The sequence below is a fragment of the Actinia tenebrosa genome, unplaced genomic scaffold, assembly GCF_029948245.1.
Source record: "Actinia tenebrosa isolate PJP-AT-01 unplaced genomic scaffold, QUT_ActTen_1.0 PGA_scaffold6__47_contigs__length_16458017, whole genome shotgun sequence".
NCBI classification, from domain to species: Eukaryota; Metazoa; Cnidaria; class Anthozoa; order Actiniaria; family Actiniidae; genus Actinia; species Actinia tenebrosa.
This window is the reverse complement of record NW_028292583.1, coordinates 14,348,204-14,373,573: the sequence shown is the minus strand read 5'-3', so window position 1 is coordinate 14,373,573 and position 25,370 is coordinate 14,348,204. Positions and strand designations below refer to the sequence as shown.

General features: G+C 37.9%; 5 protein-coding genes and 1 long non-coding RNA gene across 10 annotated transcripts; 2 read left to right on the top strand and 4 right to left on the bottom strand.

Moving 5' to 3' along the window:
- Nucleotides 1–4,049: 4,049 nt before the first annotated feature.
- LOC148906155 (uncharacterized) lies at nt 4,050–6,403 on the top strand. The gene is made up of 3 exons (XR_016121554.1): nt 4,050–4,190; nt 5,057–5,110; nt 5,972–6,403. It is a non-coding gene; the product is annotated as an uncharacterized LOC148906155 (long non-coding RNA).
- Nucleotides 6,338–9,599, bottom strand: LOC148906154 (uncharacterized). The gene is made up of 2 exons (XM_089039142.1): nt 9,510–9,599; nt 6,338–7,467 (listed from the first exon to the last, which is right to left on the bottom strand). Exons 1-2 carry the CDS (start codon nt 9,514–9,516, stop codon nt 6,338–6,340), a joined length of 1,137 nt encoding a protein of 378 aa, XP_088895268.1. The 5' UTR covers nt 9,517–9,599.
- A 212-nt stretch (nt 9,600–9,811) lies between these two features.
- On the bottom strand, nt 9,812–12,820 carry LOC116293541 (uncharacterized). The gene is made up of 2 exons (XM_031700986.2): nt 12,620–12,820; nt 9,812–12,028 (listed from the first exon to the last, which is right to left on the bottom strand). Exons 1-2 carry the CDS (start codon nt 12,624–12,626, stop codon nt 10,896–10,898), a joined length of 1,140 nt encoding a protein of 379 aa, XP_031556846.2. The 5' UTR covers nt 12,627–12,820; the 3' UTR covers nt 9,812–10,895.
- Nucleotides 12,821–12,834: 14 nt separating this feature from the next.
- On the bottom strand, nt 12,835–17,366 carry LOC148906153 (uncharacterized). 2 transcript variants are annotated; one of them, XM_089039140.1, is made up of 5 exons: nt 17,300–17,366; nt 16,478–16,539; nt 15,919–16,115; nt 14,209–15,308; nt 12,835–14,082 (listed from the first exon to the last, which is right to left on the bottom strand). In XM_089039140.1, the coding sequence occupies exons 4-5, from the start codon at nt 14,213–14,215 to the stop codon at nt 12,953–12,955; spliced, it is 1,137 nt and encodes a 378-aa protein (XP_088895266.1). In that variant the 5' UTR covers nt 14,216–15,308; nt 15,919–16,115; nt 16,478–16,539; nt 17,300–17,366; the 3' UTR covers nt 12,835–12,952. The 2 variants fall into 2 exon arrangements, with proteins under 2 accessions (XP_088895266.1, XP_088895267.1); XM_089039141.1 differs by lacking the exon at nt 14,209–15,308.
- Nucleotides 16,887–20,016, top strand: LOC148906152 (UPF0462 protein C4orf33 homolog). Its single transcript, XM_089039146.1, has 7 exons — nt 16,887–16,978; nt 17,404–17,546; nt 17,715–17,904; nt 18,089–18,146; nt 18,490–18,541; nt 18,841–19,034; nt 19,771–20,016. The coding sequence occupies exons 1-7, from the start codon at nt 16,891–16,893 to the stop codon at nt 19,871–19,873; spliced, it is 828 nt and encodes a 275-aa protein (XP_088895272.1). The 5' UTR covers nt 16,887–16,890; the 3' UTR covers nt 19,874–20,016.
- LOC116293531 (uncharacterized) lies at nt 19,424–25,353 on the bottom strand. Of its 4 annotated transcripts, XM_089039138.1 has the most exons (4): nt 25,295–25,353; nt 25,081–25,143; nt 24,492–24,688; nt 21,583–22,656 (listed from the first exon to the last, which is right to left on the bottom strand). In XM_089039138.1, exons 1-4 carry the CDS (start codon nt 25,299–25,301, stop codon nt 22,648–22,650), a joined length of 276 nt encoding a protein of 91 aa, XP_088895264.1. In that variant the 5' UTR covers nt 25,302–25,353; the 3' UTR covers nt 21,583–22,647. The 4 variants fall into 4 exon arrangements, with proteins under 4 accessions (XP_088895263.1, XP_088895262.1, XP_088895264.1 ...); XM_031700975.2 differs by lacking the exon at nt 21,583–22,656 and having other exon boundaries at nt 23,043–24,688; XM_089039137.1 differs by lacking the exons at nt 25,081–25,143; nt 25,295–25,353 and having other exon boundaries at nt 19,424–22,656; nt 24,492–24,632.
- Between the last annotated feature and the right edge of the window lie 17 nt (nt 25,354–25,370).

The window sequence follows — 25,370 nt, the reverse complement described above, 5'->3', positions numbered from 1 at the left end:
GAAGAAGACAGGAAAGCCATAGAAAAAGAGTTGGAAAAATATAGGAAACTATTGGATAGGATTTCCAGAAGGACAGACAATCTGCGTAGATTGTTCTTTGGAGAGGAAAGCCCGTTTGGCCCAGAGACGCCTAGGGCCAAAGTGCATAGGATGGACCAAATACCTGCAGGAGACTACAAGATACTTGGATATGCGATCCCCAGAGACTTGGATGCCAACTGGTTGGCAAGAGGACACCGCGTAGTATTGCGAAGGAATAGAGAAACTTCTGTAGCATGGGCCACAGAAGCCCTATTGGAAGCGTGCGCGGCTGGAAAGTTCGAAGCCAACGGCAACATACGCACTGCCATACCAGGAGAAGAAATATTGGTGGAGTGGCAGAACAACATAGCCACTGTCTTCGTGCCCGAAGGACCTGGTTTGGATACGTACTACGAATTGGCTAGGAAAGTAGAATATCCCAAACACCCGGAAAGACTACTAGAAGTGCCGGCGCCACCCAACAAAGAATGCGTGCAGGCGCTACATATGCATCCAGGCGAATACCAATGCTGGAAATACGCCAAAACCACCTACAGAAAAAAAGAAAGGACAATCCTATTCCTTTCCGAAAAATGCTCGGAATGCGTTTTGGAGGGCTGTACGGTGGGGCACGCCACTACTCCGGTCTGGGGACACTTTCTGGAGGAGCAGAAAATAGACTGGACGTCTCCACCACCGCTATACTGCAAAATAGGTAGGGAAAAGACTACCAAGGCAAAGAAGAAAGACAGACTGGTGCACGTCTCTACTCCGGAATCCTAGGCCTGCAAAGGGCGTTCGCCTCTACTCCATCTCCGGAATCCTAGAATTTCTCTGCGGCTCCGCTGGATGTCTGTAGTAGACAACTTTGGGTGGTTGCATGCGCGCCCAAACGACAGCAGCCACGCCCACTAGCGCAACTAGTACATTGCCGGCTATTTGCCAGTCTATTTTCGTGGATACTTCCTCTACTTCGTTCTCTATTTCTTCCACGTCTATTTTCTCGAACGAATCTTCTTCCTCTTTTTGCTCCATCCTGGCTAGCAATTCCTCCTTTGCGTCTCGGAGTTCTTCTCTAGCTTTCTGCAAATCGTCCAGGACTATAGCAAAGGAATCCTGCACTTCTAGGAAATGTTTCTGCAGGTCTGTAGTTGGTGGCTTTTCGGGAATTGCTACCTCCAAACCATTTTCCCGCTCTATCCTGCGTATCTTTGGTATTCCTATGCCGTACTTTTTGGCTACTTTCTGCAGCCCCATACCGTTCTTTCGATCTTCCAACAATCCTGCGATTTCTTCCTCGGATAGTATTTTGGGTGTTGCCATATATATCTAGGAATACGGGTTTGGATATGGGTATTCCATGGACAAACACTATGGATCCATAGGGGTATTCCGTGGGTCCATAGGTATATAGATGTATCTCTACATAGCTCTAGGCATAGCTAGCTACATGCTAGGAAAACAAAGAACGACACAAATACTTCTGGAGATCTTGGAAGGTCTCTACAAAGCACAAAAGACTTTGCAGGGAATTCGCATACCGGGCTACGTAGCCACTTTGGCGCAACTACCGCGACGCAGATAGAGGGTGTCGATCTGGTGGACACCCTTGCTACGTCGGGGAAAGTACAAAAGCCTTGTTTCGCAGCCCCAATACAGTGCTCTTCGCAAATGGGAGGTGTTTCGCACCACGGACATTCCTGGTGCTTGCTACCAGCGCAGTGGACACAAAAAAATACTTTTCCTACGCAAAATGTGCCTACCAGGAATACCCGTGCGGGAGTAGAAAAGGTAGCCGAAAATGGTTGCCGAAACAATGGGCAAAAATATACTCTTCTAACTGCCTACGGGTTTGGTACGGGTAAAGTGGACAAATCGGATATTTGCCTAAAAGTCCGTAGAGTTGGCTCGAATAATTCCCGCGGCCGGCGCCGTTACGTGGGGGCAGGTAATCCCCGGGCGATTCCGAATGGTGACCGCGAGTCCCCCTTACTGCTGCTAATGCTTGTGATGGTGTCCATCTATATGTAAAGGATATCTTAACCTCCGTTTGCGATATCTTTGATTCCCAACACAGCAGCAGTAAAGACTTGTCGCGCGGGTATTTCCCGCTGCCGGCGCCTTCCTTAAACCGCCTGTAAAACTCGTAAATCTTTGACATTGACCGCGAGTCCCCCTTACTGCTGCTGCAGTGAAATCAGAGCCAATTCAGCTGTTAACTTTATTCCAAACAAGGTAAAACCTGCCTCACATCGAATAGCGTAATCCATAAATGGATCAACCTCAGACAATACATCTGGACGCCACTGTCTGTTTATCCTGCGATACATCTTGTCATACCTAGCTGTCACACGACTGGCAGCCAGGAAGGGGAATGCAAACTTGAAGGCAATAAGAAAAGAACCTGCAGTTTGTCCCATTATTATGTGGACCATATTTTTGTGGTTGCGGTTTATCTCTGAAAAAGCCATAATCCATGCAACTGCATCTGTTAGCACAATGAATGCAAAAAACAAACTATGGACCACGAACCACAGTTTAGTTGTATTCATTACATCATCTGTATATCTCAGCAGACATTCATGGTAATGTCTAGCAGTTAGGTACTTTTTTGCTTTTGTTATTATGAGAGTCTCTGTAAATTCTATGTGTCGTACAATATCTCTGCAACAGATGAAAAAAATACAGCAGGCGACAACAGCACTGGTGTATCCCAAGCAACCAAATGGAAAATTAATGTGGTACAATGTTTTCTTCCATTGATCAATATGGGCTAAAAAGTCATGAATGCCAACAAAGTCAAAAAATATATGGAATTCAAATTCACAGTACAAAACCAGGATGACTATGATGACTCCAAAGAGAAAAAAGATATTGGCATACTTCCAGTCATTTCTTGTTGGCCCAATATCTTCCTGATGTCCCTCAGGCATGAAATTAAAGTGCGGCACTAGTCTTGTGTGCGAATTCTGGAAATCATTGCTATAGAAGTACCACACCATTAAAGTGTGGGTTGTTGTACCAGAAATTGCAAGTACTATAAGAAGCAAGACTGTTTCTATAGGAATAATATGTGTTCTCGAAGAACTCATCCAGCAAGTCTTCATGTAGTACATTTCAAAGCTGAATGAATACCACATCAACATAACTAAAAGTACTGATAACCAGCTTCGAGGCAGCCAAGTGCAGGGCTGATTCCTTGAGGTACCTCTGAAGAGGATGCCATAAATTATGCATGAGACCACTTTGAGAATGTTCTCCGATTTGAAAAAGTCTATTAGTAAAAAAAAAAGATCAGATAAAATACACAGTAATTACACCAGCTAATTAACAATCAAATATAATTGTCTTTTTCATCGACCACTAATAATTATTGACCTCAAAAGACTAATGGCAAATTAAATTCAAAATTACAGAAACCACAATTTTTCTTTAGGGAATTTTAGTTAATTTTTTATTTTCCTGTTTATATGTCTTGAGGTTGGGGAGGTTGGTGGGGCAGCTCAGAGGTTCAAGACAGAACTGTTTAATATTTTTGCTACATATGTGCATGGATATTACAAAGTAGTCAAATAATAAGTAATAGAAAATTTGAAGATAATCGAAAAAATTTGGACATCAGTCTTACATGTAAATATCTTTTGTGTTTTAGCATTCTGTCTTAGCATTTTCTATTTTGGGAGGGAAGATAAAATGTCTGTCAGCTGATGTCGAAAAATATACATATATATGACAGAATTATTGTCTGATATTCACAAGTATGCCGAGTTGTAGTTTAAAAATAATACATATTATAGAGTCTATTACTAGTCTTACCTGCCATGGCTGAAGAGAAACAGAGTTAATTTTCACTTTTCGATCTGAGCCGGGCGATCAAGCGTTTACTTCCTGTCATACCTGTCAGGATTCCAACACAGGAAACCGAATATTGACAAATTAGAGTCCCATGCGAATTGTTTATTTATTCATTCATTCGTTCGTTCATTCAGGTATAGAACATGAGGGGGGGTAGCAGATATCAACAGCAATATAGAGGGGGGGCTAGTTTTTCTTGTATGGGCTCTTGCTGGAATTAAACCCCCCCTCACCGGAGTACACTTGCGGAAGTAATCCAGTGCTAGTCTCCAGGCCTTTTCGGTTAGTTACCGACTCGTTTCAATGAATCAAAGGTTGGTCATGAACAATATATTTATTTCTCAATATAATTTTTTTATATGTCAGCACCAAAAAACCATTACACATATATATAAGTTCATTTATTTATTCACTGGGTTTAACAATTAAGCAAATGAGAGCAACTACAAGGCTCTCACAAACCTATCACCCTACCCCATTGGCCAGCAAAATAAGCCAAAACATTTCAATTTCCCATTCCAGTTACAACAATGAATCTACATAGTACTATCATTATATAATATATATCTAAGGCTTAAAAAATTTTCAAATCTAATATCTTAAAGTGCTACTATGACGAAAATCGCTCAAACTTGGATTCAGCTGAAACTTCCTAAGAATACTCTTTAAAGGTCCAATAATCACTGTATGAAGTGTTTTCTCGATATCCAGGACGAAACTATGATATTTTTACGATTATTTTTTGGAGTCTGTGACGTCATACACTCAACATCGAACATCGCTACATACATTTGTTTGTAGTTTATGATCAAAATATCAGTAGTAAAGGGAGAAAGAAATACCCAAACACCCCAAAATATAAATCATAGTCACAAGTAATGTGAAATAAGCACATTAGCCACCCTTTGGGCTTCATAGGAATAAAATAAATTAAGGATTTATATACAAAGAAATATAGGTAGCAATGTTTGATGTTGAGTATATGACGTCACAGAATCCAAAAAATAATCGTAAAAATATCATACTTTCGTCCTGAATATCGAGAAAACACTTCATACAGTGATTATTGGACCTTTAAAGAGTATTCTTAGGAAGTTTCAGCTGAATCCAAGTTTGAGCGATTTTTGTCATAGTAGCACTTTAAATTTTATAGTTTATTTTGTATTCTTCATTTTTACAGGCATATCATAAAATCAATGAAGAGAGGAAACAATACATTACTGAGCTTAATCAGGTAACGGGAAAAATCTAAAGTAAAAAGGTTAATTCAAAACATAAGGATTTTTTGGTCCTTGCTTTCCTCAAGTATTTTAACTATCAATGAGCCTATTTCACTATGACGTCACATCAAAACAGAAAGGATCATGGTTGTCGGAGTGGGTCAAATCAACGCAAATTCACTGAAAATTGTTCTAAAACTCGTATCAATCCACGAAGAGAAGTAGAAAATACCAGCAAATGCTCAGAATATTTTTTAGTACATATTAACACTAGCCTCCTTTGCAGCCGCTGTGAGGCGCTTCCGGTTCCTGTCATTCCCCCAGTAGCGTCTGCTCAAACTTGAACAACATTCCTTTCTTCATAATTGACCAATCAGAGAGAGCCCCACAAAATCTTGTGGGTATGACCTTAACCTTGACTATCAATTAATCATCAGTAATAATGGCATTATCATCACTGTCATCACTGTCATCAGTAACATCATTATCCATCCTTGTCATCACCATCATCATCACCACTAAAATCATCATCCCATCATCATCATCACCATCACCACCATTATCATCATCGTTATCATCACCATCATCATCACCATCACCACCATTATCATCATTGTCATCATCACCATCACCATCATCATCATCATCATCACCATCATCATCATCATCACCACAATCATCACCATCACCATCCTCATCATCACCATCACAATCCTCATCATCACCATCACCATCCTCATCATCACCATCCTCATCATCACCATCACAATCCTCATTGTCACCATCACCATCCTCAACGTCACCATCATCATCCATCAATTGCATACTTTAAGTTGTTCTTATGTTTTACTAAAATGTTTCATTTTTTCTTTCAGGGGAAGTAGTATATTTGGTTTACCAGACAACCAAAGGATTCTGGACCCCCAAAAAGGTCCAGTTAAAAAGACAGCTGTTGTAAGAAAACTTCCAAAGTTAAACAGCTCTGAACAAAGCCCAAGATAAAGAAATGACATTAACTTTTTAAGTTATTGTACATAATTTATTTTTTAACACACAGGTACAGCTGTATCATATTAGATAATAATTGTATATATTAGCTTATTTATCACATTTTATATCTGCATTATAGCTGTGGATAGAAAAAGCATGGAGCTTGTTAATGAAGTAGCAATGGTTAAGCCAAATTCTGCAACTGTTAACAATGATTGTAAATTATTTTGGGTGTTAAAAAAAATTAAGATTTAAAAAAGTTTGTTATATAACTTGAAAATTCCAACAAAACAAGAAAGTAGTGAAATCAGAGCCAATTCAGCTGTTAACTTTATTCCGAACAAGGTAAAGCCTGCCTCACATCGAATAGCGTAATCCATAAATGGATCAACCTCAGACAATACATCTGGACGCCAATGTCTGTTTATCCTGCGATACATCTTGTCATACCTAGCTGTCACACGACTGGCAGCCAGGAAGGGGAATGCAAACTTGAAGGCAACGAGAAAAGAACCTGTAACCTGTGCAATTACAATGTAGATAATGTTGTTGACCTGGTTATTTATCTGTGGGAAAGTCTTGGTCCACGCAACCACATCAGTCAGCACAATAAACATGAAGAACAAACTATGGACCATGAACCACAGTTTAGTTGTATTCATTACATCATCTGTATATCTCAGCAGACATTCATGGTAATGTCTAGCGGTTAGGTATTTTTTTGCTTTTGTTATTATGAGAGTCTCTGTAAATTCTATGTGTTGTACAATATCTCTGCAGCAGATGAAAAAAATACAGCAGGCGACAACAGCTGCAATGAATCCCAAGTAAATGAAGCAAACATCAATGTAGTACAGTATTTTCTTCCAATGATAAATGTGAGTAATAAACTTGTGAATACCATCAAAGTCAAAAAATACATCAAGTATAAAAGAACAGTAAAAAACCAGGATGACTATGATGACTCCAAAGAGAAGAAAGATATTGGCATACTTCCAGTCATTTCTTGTTGGTCCAATATCTTCCTGATGTCCCTCAGGCATGAAATCAAAGTGTGGCACTAGTCTTGTGTGCGAATTCTGGAAATCATTGCTATAGAAGTACCGCACCATTAAAGTAAGGGTTACTGCACCAGAAAATAGGAGCAATATAAGGAGCAAGAGTGTTTCGACAGGGATCTGTGGTTTCAAAGAACTCCTCCAGTAAGTCTTTGTACAGTACATTTCAAAGCTGAATGAATACCACATCAACATAACTAAAAGTGCTGATAACCAGCTTTGAGGTAGCCAAGTGCGGAACTGATTCCTTGAGGTACCTCTGAAGGGGATGCCAAAAATTATGCATGAGACCACTTTGAGAATGTTCTCCGATTTGAAAAAGTCTATTAGTAAAAAAAAATTAGATTAAATACACAGTAATTACACCAGCTAATTAACAATCAAATATAATTGTCTTTTTCATCAACCACTAATAATTATTGATCTCAAAAGACTAATGGCAAATTAAATTCAAAACTACAGAAAAAACAATTTCAGGGAATTTTAGTTAATTTTTTATTTTCTTTTCTATATGTCTTGAGGTTGGGGAGGTTGGTGTAGTCTCCCCCACAGCCGCTTTCAGTGTCGTCACGCAACGCTTTCTCCCCTGAGTAGCTACTCGGGGGAGAAAGCGTTGCGTGACGACACTGAAAGCGGCTGTGGGGGAGACTAAGGTTGGTGGGGCAGCTCGGAGGTTCAAGACAGATCTATTTAATATTTTTGCTACATATCTGCATGGAAATTACAAAGTAGTCAAATAATTCGAAAATTTCAAGCGAATTTTTTTGATCGTTTTGTTGGTAATATACAGAAACATTTAAGGTAGTACCGGATCTTTAAAATTCTTCAATGAATTTTTTTTTAAATTCTGTCATTTGAAGTTCATTGTTAGGGTATTCAAATAATGAAAAAAGAGAAGGGCTCGCCGTATTGGTTATCGAAATATAAGGCTTCAAAAAGGAGGGATCTTTCAGTTTTCCGCGCGTTTTTGCCGAAAATCTGCCTCCTCTAATAAATTCGAATTACTCGAATCGATTTAACAAAGAAAAAATGAAAACTGTTTTAAACTATAGGTGTTGAGTCTAGAAAACATATCTAGATAAAAAATCCATCCAATCTTTTGCAAGTAGTTTGAAAAAATAATTTTAGAAGCGAAATTGCTTCTAATTCGGCGCAGTTATATGCGTGTGTAGTTGTAAAAATGTCGAAAATTCATGACAATTTTAACTATGATTTTTTTTCTTTCCGCACTAAATCCAAAGAATATGATATCTAGCTCCGAATGAAAAGAGGGGGTCACCGTACTAATAGACGAGCAATGAGCGACTAAATCCAAGTTTTTGGTCAAAAAACACAAATCCTGTCGCTCGCGGGACTGGGTTCTAGTACATTTACCTCCGTCTGAAACATGTCAAATCGTCTTTGTAATCTCCAGAGAATCTAAGACGTATTTCGAATTGATTTTGAGAATAACATGTCAAATTCATTTTTTGTTACTTCATTTTTATAAAGTTATAAATTTGTTGTTTTGAATCAAAAGAGTGGTCAAAAGCAATGAAAATCTAAGCATGTTTTGAAAACATTTCATTTTTGCCTCAAAAGTTCCATGAATTAGCAAAATACTTTGTTAAGTTATGGATGCGCAGTAGCAAGGGTCCGGAAAAACCTTAACTAGAATACTGAAAGTACAGTATAAAGAGATCAGTAGAAACCAAAAGGGGTGTGCATTTGAATTTTGAAATTTAAAAACCCTTCAGAAATTGAAAGCAGATATATATAGCAGAAATAAGGTACTGGTCAATATTTAGAGGGAGAGGGGGGGTGATGTAAAATTAGGTATGGCACGTTCCTTTTGGTTGACCCCTCTTTTTGTGATACTGGTATCTTTTCAGCCTCCCCCCCCCCCCCCCAACCCCTTGCTCCAACTAAATACAAGCCTACATAAAATATTGAATAATTATTGCATAAATGTATATGGACCCATTCTCCCTAAATGAAAATTGGCGGCCCACCCCCCTTTTTGTACCACCCCTTCCCTAGTAATAAACAGGAAATGAAAACGATACAAAGAAAATATTACAAGTATAGTTATCCAATATATGATTTCGTTATTAAGCGAGAATTGATCAAACAACAGGATGTATAATAAATAATGACTAATAGAAAATTTGAAGATAATCGAAAAAATTTGGACATCAGTCTTACATGTAAATATCTTTTGTGTTTTAGCATTTTCTGTTTTGGCGAGGAGAGATAAAAATTCATGTCTGTCAGCTGATGCCGACAAATATACATATATATGACAGAATTATTGTCTGATGTTCACAAGTATGCCGAGTAGTAGCTTAAAAATAATACGTATTATAGAGTCTATTACTAGTCTTACCTGCCATTGCTGAAAAGAAACAGAGTTAAAACGACACTAATTTCACTTTTTGATCGGAGCAAGCGATCAAGCGTTTTGCTTCCGGTCATTCTTGTCAGGATTCCAACACAGGAAACCCAATATTGAAAAATTAGAGTCCCATGCGAAGTGTTTTTTTAATATTTACGGAACCCCCCTTGAAGGTTTGATCTTCTAGGTAATAGAAATATGTCTTATATAAATTTTGCTTAAAAGTATCCACAAAGATAATGTTGAACACAAAATGATAGATATTTGCTGTTATAATGTTTAATTTGCCTTTAAGTTCCGTTACTAGATAGTAAATTAGGTGATTAGAGCCATTTTTTTTTGTCAAACATCGACTAAACAAAAGAGAATTACGCACAGTTTAAGAAAAGGAACCCCCCTTTGAAAAATCCTGGATCCGCCACTGATATTACAATATTTTTAATAACTATTTTTAAAAATTCCAACAAGGCCTGCAACAGTACTAGTTCCTTGGTCTCAAAACTTCACATTCGTTCGTACTCCATAAAAGTGGGATAGCTCAGGGAAGGCTGAGAGAACTAGAATACGAAGTTATAGAATCTGCTGTAAGACCTCTAAGGTCCCGTCCACACGTATTCGGAAATTTTTGTATCCGCAAATTATTTTTTGCGGATACGAGAATGTTTGCGTCCACACGCAGCGTATTCGAATCGTTTTCACCGTCCACACGTATCCGTTTTCTTAGAATTTGCGGATACGGGCACAAACATTTTCGGACACGTGGACGCAATCCGTATCCGTAAAAAAATTGCGGATACAAAAATTTGCGGATACGTGTGGACGGGGTCTAAGAAGTCTTTGTTACTGGCATGATCAATAGTTTCATCTTGATGAGTAATCCATATCATGTTATTTCAATGAAACTTTAGCGAAACCATTTTGCTGTAAGGTAATCCCTTTTTTGATTGTATTATTTGAAGGAAGTTGAATTGAAGTATAAATGGGCGTGCAGCCTTGAACAGTAACCTTCACTTGTCTTCTCGGAACGACCTTGGCAGCTTATCGCTTGCTCTGTCACTGCACACTTCTCAGTATGTTTTTTCTTTCTTTCTTTAACTTCCTCTCTTCTTTGGGCCTCTAATTGAATAGGCACCAGCCAGTTGAGTTCAGTGGCCTCAGGCTCTGAAACGTCCAAGCATCACACTCAGCTGATGGATCCGCCCCTTCTCGGCAAGGTGCTGGTGCCGCTTGCGACTCTTCGCAACCCAAGCACAGTGCGACTGTGAACAATGGAACAGAATTTAGTCTACAGGGTCTATCAAAAGTTAACTTCAATGTTAACCAAGTACATCTCAACATTTTGCCCAGTTGAATCCTTAAAGGTCCCAGACAAAGTGCTCAAGCAATGTTTTTGAATATTCTGCAAAACCCAAGGAAACACGACAGCAGTGAAATCAGAGCCAATTCAGCTGTTAACTTTATTCCAAACAAGGTAAAACCTGCCTCACATCGAATAGCGTAATCCATAAATGGATCAACCTCAGACAATACATCTGGACGCCACTGTCTGTTTATCCTGCGATACATCTTGTCATACCTAGCTGTCACACGACTGGCAGCCAGGAAGGGGAATGCAAACTTGAAGGCAATAAGAAAAGAACCTGCAGTTTGTCCCATTATTATGTGGACCATATTTTTGTGGTTGCGGTTTATCTCTGAAAAAGCCATAATCCATGCAACTGCATCTGTTAGCACAATGAATGCAAAAAACAAACTATGGACCACGAACCACAGTTTAGTTGTATTCATTACATCATCTGTATATCTCAGCAGACATTCATGGTAATGTCTAGCAGTTAGGTACTTTTTTGCTTTTGTTATTATGAGAGTCTCTGTAAATTCTATGTGTCGTACAATATCTCTGCAACAGATGAAAAAAATACAGCAGGCGACAACAGCGCTGATGTATCCCCAGTAAATAATTCCAATGTCGATATAATATAGAGTTTTCTTCCAATCATGAATGTGTACTGCAAAGTTATGAATACCACTGAAGTCAAAAAACACATTGAGTCCAAAGCAACAGTAAAAAACAGAACCAACACTAGTAAAACCAATAAGGAGAATGTTGTTGACATACTTCCAGTCATTTCTTGTTGGCCCAATATCTTCCTGATGTCCTTCAGGCATAAAATCAAAGTGCGGCACTAGTCTCGTGTGAGAATGCTGGAAATCGTTGCTATAGAAGTACCACACCATTAGAGTATAGGTTATTGCACCAGAAAGCGTAAGTGGTATCATAATTAGAAGTGTTTCTAGAGGAATCTGTGGTTTCAATGAACTATTTCTCCAGTACGTTTTTATACAGTACATCTCAAAAGCAAACGAATACCACAAGAATGCGACTAGTGGTCCTGACATCAAGCACTGACGTACACCACATCCATGACGGTTTCGAGATTGCACTTGTGTAGAAATGCCATAAATTATGCATGAAACAACTTTGAGGATTTTCTCAGATTTTAGGAATTCTAAAATTAAACATTTTGAAAGTTACTCAGTGCTATAATGGTAACGCAAGTATTTTTACCGAGGTCACGTAAGCATTTTAGAAAGCTTTTAAACGTGACGACCGGTATTAAACCGGGGCTGCTTAGAAAAATAGCCGATTTTATAGAATTTTTAACGAGCTGAACTATATGCCAACATGCCTCCGGGGTATTTGATCTTTTTTGACTCTATACTGTTGGTGAATTGATTTTAAAAAGTCAACCGTTATACTGGCAAACTCAGATGTAGTGTCTAAACGAAACTGATGCATTTTCCGTTTAAGTGACTTATTTGTTTTAAGATATAAATGAAATATAGGTGTAAACCTTCGTAAAATTATTGCAATGAAATGCTTGAAATATCGAAATTGATCATTTCTAAACATTCATAACATCTTGAAAATGTTTAGATGTCGATGGAGAAACTAGTAGCATCTTCGAATAATTCACGATCATTCCAATAGCTAGTGGACGTCTAGCTAGTACAATAACTAAATCCCTAAACATGAATATTTGTATCACTGTTTATTCTTACCTATACTGAAATTGTGATAAATTAAGCCATGATCTTACCTGCCATTTTGAAAGCGAACACAAAGAGCCCTTTCGAATGAGTTAGTGAGTTACGGACAGGGTTGTTTACTTCCGGTTACAGCCCGTGACTAACTGTACAAAGGAAGCCCAACTCGAAAGACATCATACATGCATATGTCAAATAATAATATTGTTCAAAATTCAAATACAATAACAAAAACTTTGAGCTGTTTTCTTTGAAGTTGTGACATTTCTAAAAATTGTGGTAAAAAATTTTTCATTGTTTTTTAATAATCATCATTATTATTATTATAAATTTATATATAAACTATACGGAACAACACCCCAGACTTCATGCAATAAAACTAGGCTTTAAAGTAACTTTTTATATAGCTTGAAGAGTCCAATAAAGCAAGAAAGTAAAGAGATAAGAGCCAATTCCGCTGTCAGTCTTATTTCAAACAAGGTAAAGCCTGCCTTGCATCGAATAGCATAACTCATGAATGCATCAACCTCGGATAAATTATCTGGACGCCACTGTCTGTTTATCCTGCGATACATTCTGTCATACCGAGCTGTCACACGACTGGCAGCCAGGAAGGGGAATGCAAACTTGAAAGCTATTAATGAGGAACCTGCAACTTGTCCCATCAAGATAGGTATTAAGTTATGAGGTTGATGTTTAATCTTAGAAAATGCCATGATCCATACAAAGACATCAGTCAGCACAATAAATATGAAGAATAAACTATGGACCACAAACCACAGTTTAGTTGTATTCATTACATCATCTGTATATCTCAGCAGACATTCATGGTAATGTCTAGCAGTTAGGTAATTTTTTGCTTTTGTTATTATGAGAGTCTCTGTAAATTCTATGTGTCGTACAATATCTCTGCAGCAGATGAAAAAAATACAGCAGGCGACAACAGATCCAGCGAATCCCCAGTAAATAACTGCAATATCAAAATAGTACAAATCTCTCTTCAAGTCATGGATATGAATTGTAAAGTTATGAATGCCGTCAAAGTCAAAAAATACATTAAAGACAAAAGCAAAGACCAAAACCAGGATGACTATGATGACTCCAAAGAGAAGAAAGATGTTGACATACTTCCAGTCATTTCTTGTTGGCCCAATATCTTCCTGATGTCCTTCAGGCATAAAATCAAAGTGTGGCACTAGTCTTGTGTGCGAATTCTGGAAATCGTTGCTATAGAAGAACCACACCATGAGGGTATAGGTTACTGCACCAGAAAGATTAAGTGGTATAAGAAGCAAGAGTGTTTCTATCGGAATATGTGGTCTAAGGGAACTTCGCCAGTAAGTCTTTACACAGTACATATCATAACAAAAGGCACCCCATATACTTGTAAGTAGAAGTGCAGATAACAAGTTGTGAAATATCCCATATCTGAGTTGGTTTCTAGGGGTTTGTGCTATTGGTATTCCAAATATTGTACGTAAAACGACTTTTAGGATTGTCTCTGATGTTAGAATTTCTGAGAAAGAAATACAAAAGAGAACATTCAACTTATGTATTAACGGTTTAATGAATTGCATGAAAACAGTGAAAATTGCCGTGAACCGTTTCGCCTGAGGGGTTCAGTTCATATCACCCAACTTACCTGCCATTGTTTAAAGAAAATTCAAATATAGAAGGAAATAATTTTTCTTTCTTCAAGTTGAAGTTGAAACTGATTCATAACATGAGAGCGAACAGGAAGTTAAAACTGTTCACCACAGGAAACCCAAGCTATGACACCTTTATTTTCGGCTTCCTGCCCTCCGCTGGATGGCAATAGAGCAGGCGCAATGTTCAGCTTCAAGTTTATTTTTTGTGGCCGTTTTGTTATTAAATAGTCGAAGACTATACAATACTACAACATTAACCACAAGAAATATTTATTTTATTATATCTGATTTATACATACAAATAATAATCAAAGATACTACTCGTACTTTTCAGAGATTGGGCTCCCTGTGCTCTGAGATCGCGAGTGGACGAGAGGGCGGGGTGCGCCTAGCGTATCCACGAGTTAAAACCGACGTGTTTTTCCGCTTTATGTATACTGGTATATAATGATGCATGCATTTTAAAACTTCAACATTACTATCTTCAAAAAAGTAACGTCATACACTGGTTTACGTCATACATTGAATACGTCTTAGTGCAAAATGCATCATGGGATTTTAAAACCGAGCCACGAGGTCTGCCCGCCAACTCACGAAAGGATCCGATGATGCGTTACAGCAAGTTGTGAACTAATGATAACGAAACAGAAGGCATATTACGACATCTTGGATCGTTCTTGATGCGCAATGCATTATGGGACTTATAGAAAGTCAAACTATGAACTCGTCATTTCACTGTTCAAGCCACCTTTTTATATATGTTAAAAAATTGAAGGAAACATGACAGAAGTGAGATCACTGCCAATTCCTCCGTCAGCCTTATTCCAAACAAGGTAAAGCCTGCCTCGCAACGAATGGCGTAATTCATAAATGCATCAACCTCAGACAATACAACTGGACGCCACTGTCTGTTTATCCTGCGATACATCTTGTCATACCGGGCTGTCACACGACTGGCAGACAGGAAAGGGAAATGCAAATTTGAAGGCCATGAGAAAAGAACCTGCTGTTTGCCCAAACAAAATACGCACCATGTCATGACGCTGGTGTTTTATCTGGGAGAAAGCCATGACCCACTCTATCGCTACACAGACTATGATAAAAAGGTAGAAAAAACTGTGAATTACGAACCACTTTTTCATGGAGTTGATGACTTCATCTGTGTACCTCAATAAGATATCATGGTAATGTCTGGCCTTAAGGAATTTTTTAGATCCCACCAAGATCAACTCCTCGGTATATTCAATATGCCGCACGATATCTCGACAGCACATATAGAAAATGCAGCATGCAACAACTACCCCGATAAAACCAGTGTATATAAATGCTATTGTAGTGTAATACACAATCTTTTTCCACCCGTGAATGTTTGCGGTGAATTTATGTAAGCCGGTGAAGTCGAAAAACACTCCCAGCTTAAAGGAGCAGAAAAAAACAAACACCACACTGAGAATTCCCACAAGGAAAAGAATGTTACAGTACTTCCAATCAATGCGGGTTGGACCAACGTTTATTTGTTGTCCAGTAGGCATGAAATCAAAATGAGGCACTAGTCTCGTAAGAGGATGCTTAAATTCATTGCTTGTACTGTAGAAATACCACACGATCAATGTGAAAGACGTTGCCATGGAGATAGTCAGAGGTATGTGCAGTAATAGGGTTTCTAAAGGAATTTTTAGGTGATGGTCGCTCATCCAGTATACCTTTGTGCAGTACATCTCAAAGGAAAAGGAAAACCAGACGAACAGAAGGAATAAAGACGTCGCCAAATAGTGATACCATTTGAATCCAGGCCGGTTACCTGAACCTTCGTCCAAAGGAATCCCATGCATCGCACAAGAAACTATCTTCAGGGCTTTTTCTGAGGATAATAATTCTCCGAACCATTCTTTGATCATTACTATGAAGAAAGAAAGAGTCAATTCAGCACTTTCGATATCAGTTGTTTATATTCTATATATGCTATATAGAACTGCGTTTCAGTTTCAGTGTTTTGAAAATTGTCTAATTCAGCCTATAAATTTACTATATACAAAATGAGAAACACGATCATCGAGGTCTGGTATATTAAATGGCTACGTAACAGACCCAAAGGACGGTCAAACAACACATGATTGCTCTTTACGCAGAGGAAAAAAGACTCATCTCGAAGAACCATGATCATGACTAGCTGATCTGATCCAAACAAAAAGCAAAAAAACAAAAAAAAAAAACACACACACACAAAACCAAAATATATCGACAATTAATTAATTCTATTACCTGCTATTTTAACAAACAGAGAATTATTTCCAACCCGAAGTTCAGCCTTCCCTGCGGAACCTCTACAAGAGCAAAGGCAATACTTTGATTAATGCACTTGTCATCGGCTTCCACGAGGCGGGGGACCCCGGGCTAGACTCGGGGAAATGTGGGGGAAAGTGGGGACTTAGCCTTAAATCCTTGCCCCAGTACCTGGGGGAATAGTGGTAGATAGATAAAATGTTCTGAAACCCCCTGGAAGCATTAGAGTTCTTTGTAAAGAGTTGTTTTCAATAAAGTATTGGACTCTAAAGGTCTAAAAAAGCAAACGGAGGCATAAACATCGTTTTTTGTTTGAGTTTTATTTTGACTTCGATTTAATGGCATTGGGGTTGCTGTGTTAACCTACGCCGCTCGTAAACTGAAAACTAGTCATGCATAAAATGGCGGATACTGAAGGTCAAGTTACTGTAACTGTAGCAGCAAGTGAAAGCTTGAGACAGATGCTGATTTATTATTTCAGTAAGAGTTTGTAGAAAGTTAAGATATTATCAAATGCTCTATTTGCTATACATGTTACTAAGATCTTGTCTCCAGTTTGTTTTATGGATTTAGTGTGTGCACTCTACTGTTTTGTGTTTACTTTTGTGATCTGTTATTTCAACTCCATAACAATTTTGAGGGGTGCCCCCCTCGTGGAAGCCGATGACAAGTGCATTAAACACAGCTGTAAATGGATTAACCCCAGATAAAACAAAAAAAAGTAAAAATACCCTCACAATCCAACTATTGAACTTATGCAATAGTGAGAGTAAATTCAGATCAAAAGATTACATCTCCTACCTTCCATTATGATAAAGAAATGCCAGTAGTAGTATAGCACCTTCCTTTTGGCATTGTATTAAATTTGCTGTCACATTATTTTTACTTCCGGTTGTATTTCTTAGAACTAGTACCCATTCTTCCTGGTCATAACAAGAAAGAGAGTACTGGGTTATTGCTTTCAGAACTAACGACTTCCGGTACAAATGTATCTTTGGTTTTTGATCTGTTAACTGAAGTTGCTGTATTGATTATGTCCGAAAGCAAGGTAAAGTACTTAAGAAATGCAAAGATCGATGGTTTTGAATAACTCTAGTTTATATTTTTTACCAACTTAGTAAATTAAGGTTAAACACAGCAAAATAATTTTTAAACTCTAAAACTACAAAATATTGACATCCCTTCAGCCTCAAACTTTAATCTTTTCAACTCAAAGGTTTACAAGTTGTCAATCAAGAGTCAGTGGGATGGAAAACCAATAGATCACAAGCCTGTTGAACTAAGCCTGAGCTCAGGCCCACATGGGAACTCTGTTAAAGTTGATGTTCAAGGTCCTTTCTTTAATGACCCAGGATGTCCCCCATCACCTCCTAAAGAGACTTGTGATGAGTTGTGGGAATATGAAGGTCTCTAAGCAGTAGTAATTTTTATTTTTTTTTTATTTTTTATCATTATTTATTTATTTATTTATTTATTTTTCTTTTTGCTTTTTTAAATGTTATCTAAATAGGTAAGCATAATTTATAATCTTACTTCTGTGAGTATATGTGCTGTTTTCTTTACTTTACTTATTTCTAAATCCTCTTTCAGTTGCAGAGGTCTTCTTCCTTGGAGAAAAGGACAGATATCTAGAGGTTGAATTTTGTCCGTAAGTTTCAAAGACTGTTTGACCGACTGTTTGACCATAGTTTAGTAGAGAGGACTACTCGATATGGTTTGACATAACAAAGCTGCCATGTATTAACTACCGGTTAACCAGTAATTGTATCCCCTCCCCCCCAAATAAAATTATTTATTACATAACATACTAGGGTGAAGAAGCTGAACAGTATGTACATATATATTTAGCTTAAACATTCAAGGGCAACCTTGCTGAAAAAGAACCACAGGAAGCCCAAACATAATTTGATTTAAATATGTGATGATTGCTCTCAAAAGTATCATACCACTCTTTTTAAATAATCAACTTTTCTTTCAATTTTATTATTTAGTCATGGACAACATCTGGTTCTCATGCTGGATGGCACAAGAAATATGTTCAAAGTAAGCCCAACCATTATTTCTATTGCATATTCCAAGGATTATCATTGGATAGAGAAAGAGGATTTGAGTTTAAAGCAGTGGCCAGCTTTTCAGTCAGTCAGTCATTCAGTCAGTCTGTCAGCCAGTATGTCAGTCAGACAGTCAGTCAGTCTGTCAGTCAGTCAGTCTGTCAGTCAATTTGTTAGTCAGTCAGTCAGTCAGTCAATCTGTTAGTCAGTCAGTCAGTTAGTAAGTAAGTTTAAGTAAAGACTTTTGAGCCCATTATATTTTTGACTCAATTTTTCATTTGTTTTTAATAGGATAAACTACCACTTGAATATGAAGTAACAATAGACAAGACCAACAAGAGTTGGAGTGGATCAGCTCTCATCCCTATTGAGTACTTTCCACCATCTGTCAATAGAATCAATGCCTTTGCAATCCATGGCTCAGGGGACTGTAGACAGTACGAAGCACTTTATCCTGCCACACAGGGCTTCTCATCGCCAGACTTGTAAGTTAAATTGTCACAGTACAGTATTGATACATTCATTTTCAATAGTATTTTTGTGCTTCAGTGACCAACTGGAGGACTCTTAGTAGGGGAATGGCTGTTTGCATGATGGTGTCATTTGACTCCCACTACCAAAATGCTTCTCAAAATTTCTTCTTATTCAAATTTGTATTGCCTTATGAAAGTACTAAGACAATTTGTGCTAATTAACTAAACAAAAGAAAGTGTGCAAGGGATTCTAGTTAATGATGCCACAATGTAACTGCCCTCTTATATAAGGACAACAAAGGGTTGCAAAAATATTTTACTTCATTTAAATATTTTCCATTTGCTTTTGCTAAAGAGGACACTATGTTGGCCACAAACACACACACACACAAAACAATACAAGCGATTCGTTTCTGATTTTATTTTAACCTTTCAATTTTATCTAAATTGGGCTACCTGTGCTAAAGCATATAATCAACCACGGTCCCTGATTTTAAACCTTAAACAATTATTTTTTTCACACATTTGTGTGTTATGGTTTGCTTATTTATTTTTGGTAAATTTAAATTATTATTAGCGATGTTTGTGATTCTTGATGAGTATTTGAACAAAGAAATTTCAAGTAACCCCTTGGGGAAGGGGGTGAGGAAATGTTGTCTTGATTTCAGTTAATCGTTACCTTATGGGCACTGTCTCATGTTTATTTTTTCTCCCACTAAATTATACTTCATTACGATATTTTTTGCAGCCACAGACTCCAGTTTTTTCAACCCTTTGACTTCAAAGCGTTGTTCCCATTTGGCTGGACTCAGCCCAACTCGCCAATATGGAAAGAAAGAATCGATAAATAATCGCGCCGGTATTCAAAGAAAGGAAAGTAAAACCGGTATCTCACACAAATTTTTTTAACGATAAATATTTCTATACACGGTTTTTATTTCTGTATATTTTACAAAAAACTATTAATTAAATCTAATGAAATGTAATAAAATTAGATTTTGTCTCACAAGTAACAATGGAAAGTCGGCGTTCGACTTTTATTTTGAAATTTCTCTTCTTTGTTTATGCAACTTTTCGAGGTTTAAGCCCCGTTTACACTAGCGATTTTTGCGGCAATTTTTGCTGCGATTTTTTTTTTTTTTTTTTTTTTTTTTTTTCGATTTTGTCCATAATAAATAATGGTAAAGAATTTACTTGTAAAGTTTTTTTCAGGATACCAAGATTTTCCTAGACGAATGTCTCTTTTGAAGGATGAGACAAAAGATTTCATATTTCCGAAAATTGCCACAAAAATCGCAGCAAAATTCGCCGCAAAAATCGCCAGTGTAAACGGGGCTTTAGACCTGTCGTAAAGGTTTTAATAGAGCTATACTTACTAAAAACGCAAAAATACGAAAGGTTATCCAAAGGTTCAGACTGTAAAAGCATATTTACATCGTTCACATACAGGTAATTCAGGTCCATATTTTCTAGTTCGTACCGATTCTAACACTTCACCGCTCTTTCCTCCCCACTGAGAGCAAACATCAAACTCGGCAAAACCACTAGAGTAGAATGCTCTCTGTATTGACGCAGAGCAAGTAAGGGTTTTGATGTAGACGCGTCCTTCGAGCGAATGTCCTGGTAAAAGTAAAGCACTTCCACAACAAACACGGTTGTGTTTTTGACCTCTTGTAGCATATGACGATGGTTAGAGGTTAAAGGCTTTGAGGCGTAGATACAACGAGGCTTTTGACACCGAAAACAGCGAACTACATCACAAACTCTTTGTCCAGTGTAAGCTAAGAGATTTGTTTTTTGTGATATCACATGATGGAGAGAAGAGTGCTTCAAAATCTTTTTTTGGGCTTTTAGGGCTTGGAGTCGAAGGTAGAGAACTTGTGCCATTGTGAAGAATGTTAATGGTGATATTTGTGGAGGCCGTAGAGACATGAATACGGTGGACTTTGATATAATATTGCTAAGTTATCAGGATTGTCACTAATTTTTTGCTTGACTGAGAAATCTAAAAAAAGTGTGAATATCGAACGTCATCCTTGACAAAAGGGTGTGGTTTGTTGCAATATACCCAACGTTTATTCTTTAATGATTACCATGGTAACGAACAGCTATTTGTTGTCTTCAGGGTGCATAAGACTGAAACAATGGCAGACAAGAATCGAAATGTACCTGAGCACAAAACGACTGTCTTTATTTTATTTGTTACCATGGTAACAAACAGCCCAATTAATTTTAAGCTAAGATTGCGTTCATGAAAACTTAAATGGGCGCGCACCTAGCTGTAAAAAGAACTAATGGGAGACAACAAAATCGAACTGAATCCGCCTCTTCTCGGCAAGGTGCTGGTGCCGCTTGGGACTCTTCGCAACCCAAGCACAGTGCGACTGTGAACAATGGAACAGAATTTAGTCTACAGGGTCTATCAGAAGTTAACTTTAATGTTAACCAAGTATACATCTCAAAATTTTGCCCAGTTGAATCCTTAAAGGTCCCAGACAAAGTGCTCAAGCAACGTTTTTGAATATTCTGCAAAACCCAAGGCAAAACGACAGCAGTGAAATCAGAGCCAATTCAGCTGTTAACTTTATTCCAAACAAGGTAAAGCCTGCCTCACATCGAATAGCATAACTCATGAATGCATCAACCTCGGATAAATTATCTGGACGCCACTGTCTGTTTATCCTGCGATGCATTCTGTCATACCGAGCTGTCACACGACTAGCAGCCAGGAAGGGGAATGCAAACTTGAAAGCTATTAATGAGGAACCTGCAACTTGTCCCATCAAGATAGGTATCAAGTTATGAGGTTGATGTCTAATCTCTGAAAATGCCATGATCCATACAAAGACATCAGTCAGCACAATAAATACGAAGAATAAACTATGGACCACAAACCACAGTTCAGTTGTATTCATTACATCATCTGTATATCTCAGCAGACATTCATGGTAGTGTCTAGCAGTTAGGTAATTTTTTGCTTTTGTTATTATGAGAGTCTCTGTAAATTCTATGTGTTGTACAATATCTCTGCAGCAGATGAAAAAAATACAGCAGGCGACAACAGATCCAGCGAATCCCCAGTAAATAACTGCAATATCAAAATAGTACAAATCTCTCTTCAAGTCATGGATATGAATCGTAAAGTTATGAATGCCGTCAAAGTCAAAAAATACATTAAAGGCAAAATCAAAGACCAAAACCAGAATGACTATGATGACTCCAAAGAGAAGAAAGATATTGGCATACTTCCAGTCATTTCTTGTTGGCCCAATATCTTCCTGATGTCCCTCAGGCATGAAATCAAAGTGCGGCACTAGTCTTGTGTGCGAATTCTGGAAATCGTTGCTATAGAAGTACCACACCATGAGGGTATAGGTAACAGCACCAGAAAGATTAAGTGGTATAAGAAGCAAGAGTGTTTCTATCGGAATATGTGGTCTAAGGAAACTTCGCCAGTAAGTCTTTACACAGTACATATCATAACAAAAGGCACCCCATATACTTGTAAGTAGAAGTGCAGATAACAAGTTGTGAAATATCCCATATCTGAGTTGGTTTCTAGGGGTTTGTGCTATTGGTATTCCAAATATTGTACGTAAAACGACTTTTAGGATTGTCTCTGATGTTAGAATTTCTGAGAAAGAAATACAAAAGAGAACATTCAACTTATATATTAACGGTTTAATGAATTGCATGAAAACAGTGAAAATTGCCGTGAACCGTTTCGCCTGAGGGGTTCAGTTCATATCACCCAACTTACCTGCCATTGTTTAAAGAAAATTCAAATATAGAAGGAAATAATTTTTCTTTCTTCAAGTTGAAGTTGAAACTGATTCATAACATGAGAGCGAACAGGAAGTTAAAACTGTTCACCACAGGAAACCCAAGCTATGACACCTTTATTATCGGCTTCCTGCCCTCCGCTGGATGGCAATAGAGCAGGCGCAATGTTCAGCTTCAAGTTTATTTTTTGTGGCCGTTTTGTTATTAAATAGTCGAAGACTATACAATACTACAACATTAACCACAAGAAATATTTATTTTATTATATCTGATTTATACATACAAATAATAATCAAAGATACTACTCGTACTTTTCAGAGATTGGGCTCCCTGTGCTCTGAGATCGCGAGTGGACGAGAGGGCGGGGTGCGCCTAGCGTATCCACGAGTTAAAACCGACGTGTTTTTCCGCTTTATGTATACTGGTATATAATGATGCATGCATTTTAAAACTTCAACATTACTATCTTCAAAAAAGTAACGTCATACACTGGTTTACGTCATACATTGAATACGTCTTAGTGCAAAATGCATCATGGGATTTTAAAACCGAGCCACGAGGTCTGCCCGCCAACTCACGAAAGGATCCGATGATGCGTTACAGCAAGTTGTGAACTAATGATAACGAAACAGAAGGCATATTACGACATCTTGGATCGTTCTTGATGCGCAATGCATTATGGGACTTATAGAAAGTCAAACTATGAACTCGTCATTTCACTGTTCAAGCCACCTTTTTATATATGTTAAAAAATTGAAGGAAACATGACAGAAGTGAGATCAAAGCCAATTCCTCCGTCAGCCTTATTCCAAACAAGGTAAAGCCTGCCTCGCAACGAATAGCGTAATTCATAAATGCATCAACCTCAGACAATACAACTGGACGCCACTGTCTGTTTATCCTGCGATACATCTTGTCATACCGGGCTGTCACACGACTGGCAGACAGGAAAGGAAATGCAAATTTGAAGGCCATGAGAAAAGAACCTGCTGTTTGCCCAAACAAAATACGCACCATGTCATGACGCTGGTGTTTTATCTGGGAGAAAGCCATGACCCACTCTATCGCTACACAGACTACGATAAAAAGGTAGAAAAAACTGTGAATTACGAACCACTTTTTCATGGAGTTGATGACTTCATCTGTGTACCTCAATAAGATATCATGATAATGTCTGGCCTTAAGGAATTTTTTAGATCCCACCAAGATCAACTCCTCGGTATATTCAATATGCCGCACGATATCTCGACAGCACATATAGAAAATGCAGCATGCAACAACTACCCCGATAAAACCAGTGTATATAAATGCTATTGTAGTGTAATACACAATCTTTTTCCACCCGTGAATGTTTGCGGTGAATTTATGTAAGCCGGTGAAGTCGAAAAACACTCCCAGCTTAAAGGAGCAGAAAAAAACAAACACCACACTGAGAATTCCCACAAGAAAAAGAATGTTACAGTATTTCCAATCATTGCGGGTTGGACCAACGTTTATTTGTTGTCCAGTAGGCATGAAATCAAAATGAGGCACTAGTCTCGTAAGAGGATGCTTAAATTCATTGCTTGTACTGTAGAAATACCACACGATCAATGTGAAAGACGTTGCCATGGAGATAGTCAGAGGTATGTGCAGTAATAGGGTTTCTAAAGGAATTTTTAGGTGATGGTCGCTCATCCAGTATACCTTTGTGCAGTACATCTCAAAGGAAAAGGAAAACCAGACGAACAGAAGGAATAAAGACGTCGCCAAATAGTGATACCATTTGAATCCAGGCCGGTTACCTGAACCTCCGTCCAAAGGAATCCCATGCATCGCACAAGAAATTATCTTCAGGGCTTTTTCTGAGAATAATAATTCTCCGAACCATTCTTTGATCATTACTATGAAGAAAGAAAGAGTCAATTCAGCACTTTCGATATCAGTTGTTTATATTCTATATATGCTATATAGAACTGTGTTTCAGTTTCAGTTTCATTTTCGCTTTGATAGAATAGCTTTTTAGCTTGAAAATTGAATGGTAATGTTCAAAATTGTCTAATTCAGCCAATAAATTTACTATATCCAAAATGAGAAACACGATCATCGAGGTCTGGGATATTACATGGCTAACGTAACAGACCCATACCAAAGGACGGTCAAACAACACATGATTGCTCTTTACGCAGAGGGAAAAAGACTCATCTCGAAGAACCATGATCATGACTAGCTGATCCGATCAAAAAAAAAACAACAAAAAAAACACAATATATCGACAATTAATTAATTTTCTTACCTGCTATTTTAACAAGCAGAGAATTATTTCCAACCCGAAGTTCAAGCCTTCCCTGCGGAACCTCTACAAGAGCAAAGGCAATAATTTGATTAAACACAGCTGTAAATGGATTAACCAGATAAAACAAAATAAAAGCAAAAATACCCTCACAATCCAACTATCGAACCTATGCAATAGTGAGAGTAAATTCAGATCAAAAGATTACATCTCCTACCTTCCATTATGATAAAGAAATGTCAGTAGTAGTATAGCAACTTCCTTTTGGCATTGTATTAATTTGCTGTCACATT

Bases quoted from the DNA above. Each gene is read 5' to 3' on its own strand.
- LOC148906152 (XM_089039146.1), top strand. From the start codon at position 16,891: ATGCATAAAATGGCGGATACTGAAGGTCAAGTTACTGTAACTGTAGCA. The intron at 17,547-17,714 runs GTAAAGTACTTA...TTCAACTCAAAG, and splicing joins TGATTATGTCCGAAAGCAAG to GTTTACAAGTTGTCAATCAA. The intron at 19,035-19,770 runs GTAAGTTAAATT...TATTTTTTGCAG, and splicing joins GGCTTCTCATCGCCAGACTT to CCACAGACTCCAGTTTTTTC.
- LOC116293531 (XM_031700975.2), bottom strand. The intron at 24,689-25,080 runs GTAAGAAAATTA...CTTTCTTCATAG, and splicing joins TCTGCTTGTTAAAATAGCAG to TAATGATCAAAGAATGGTTC.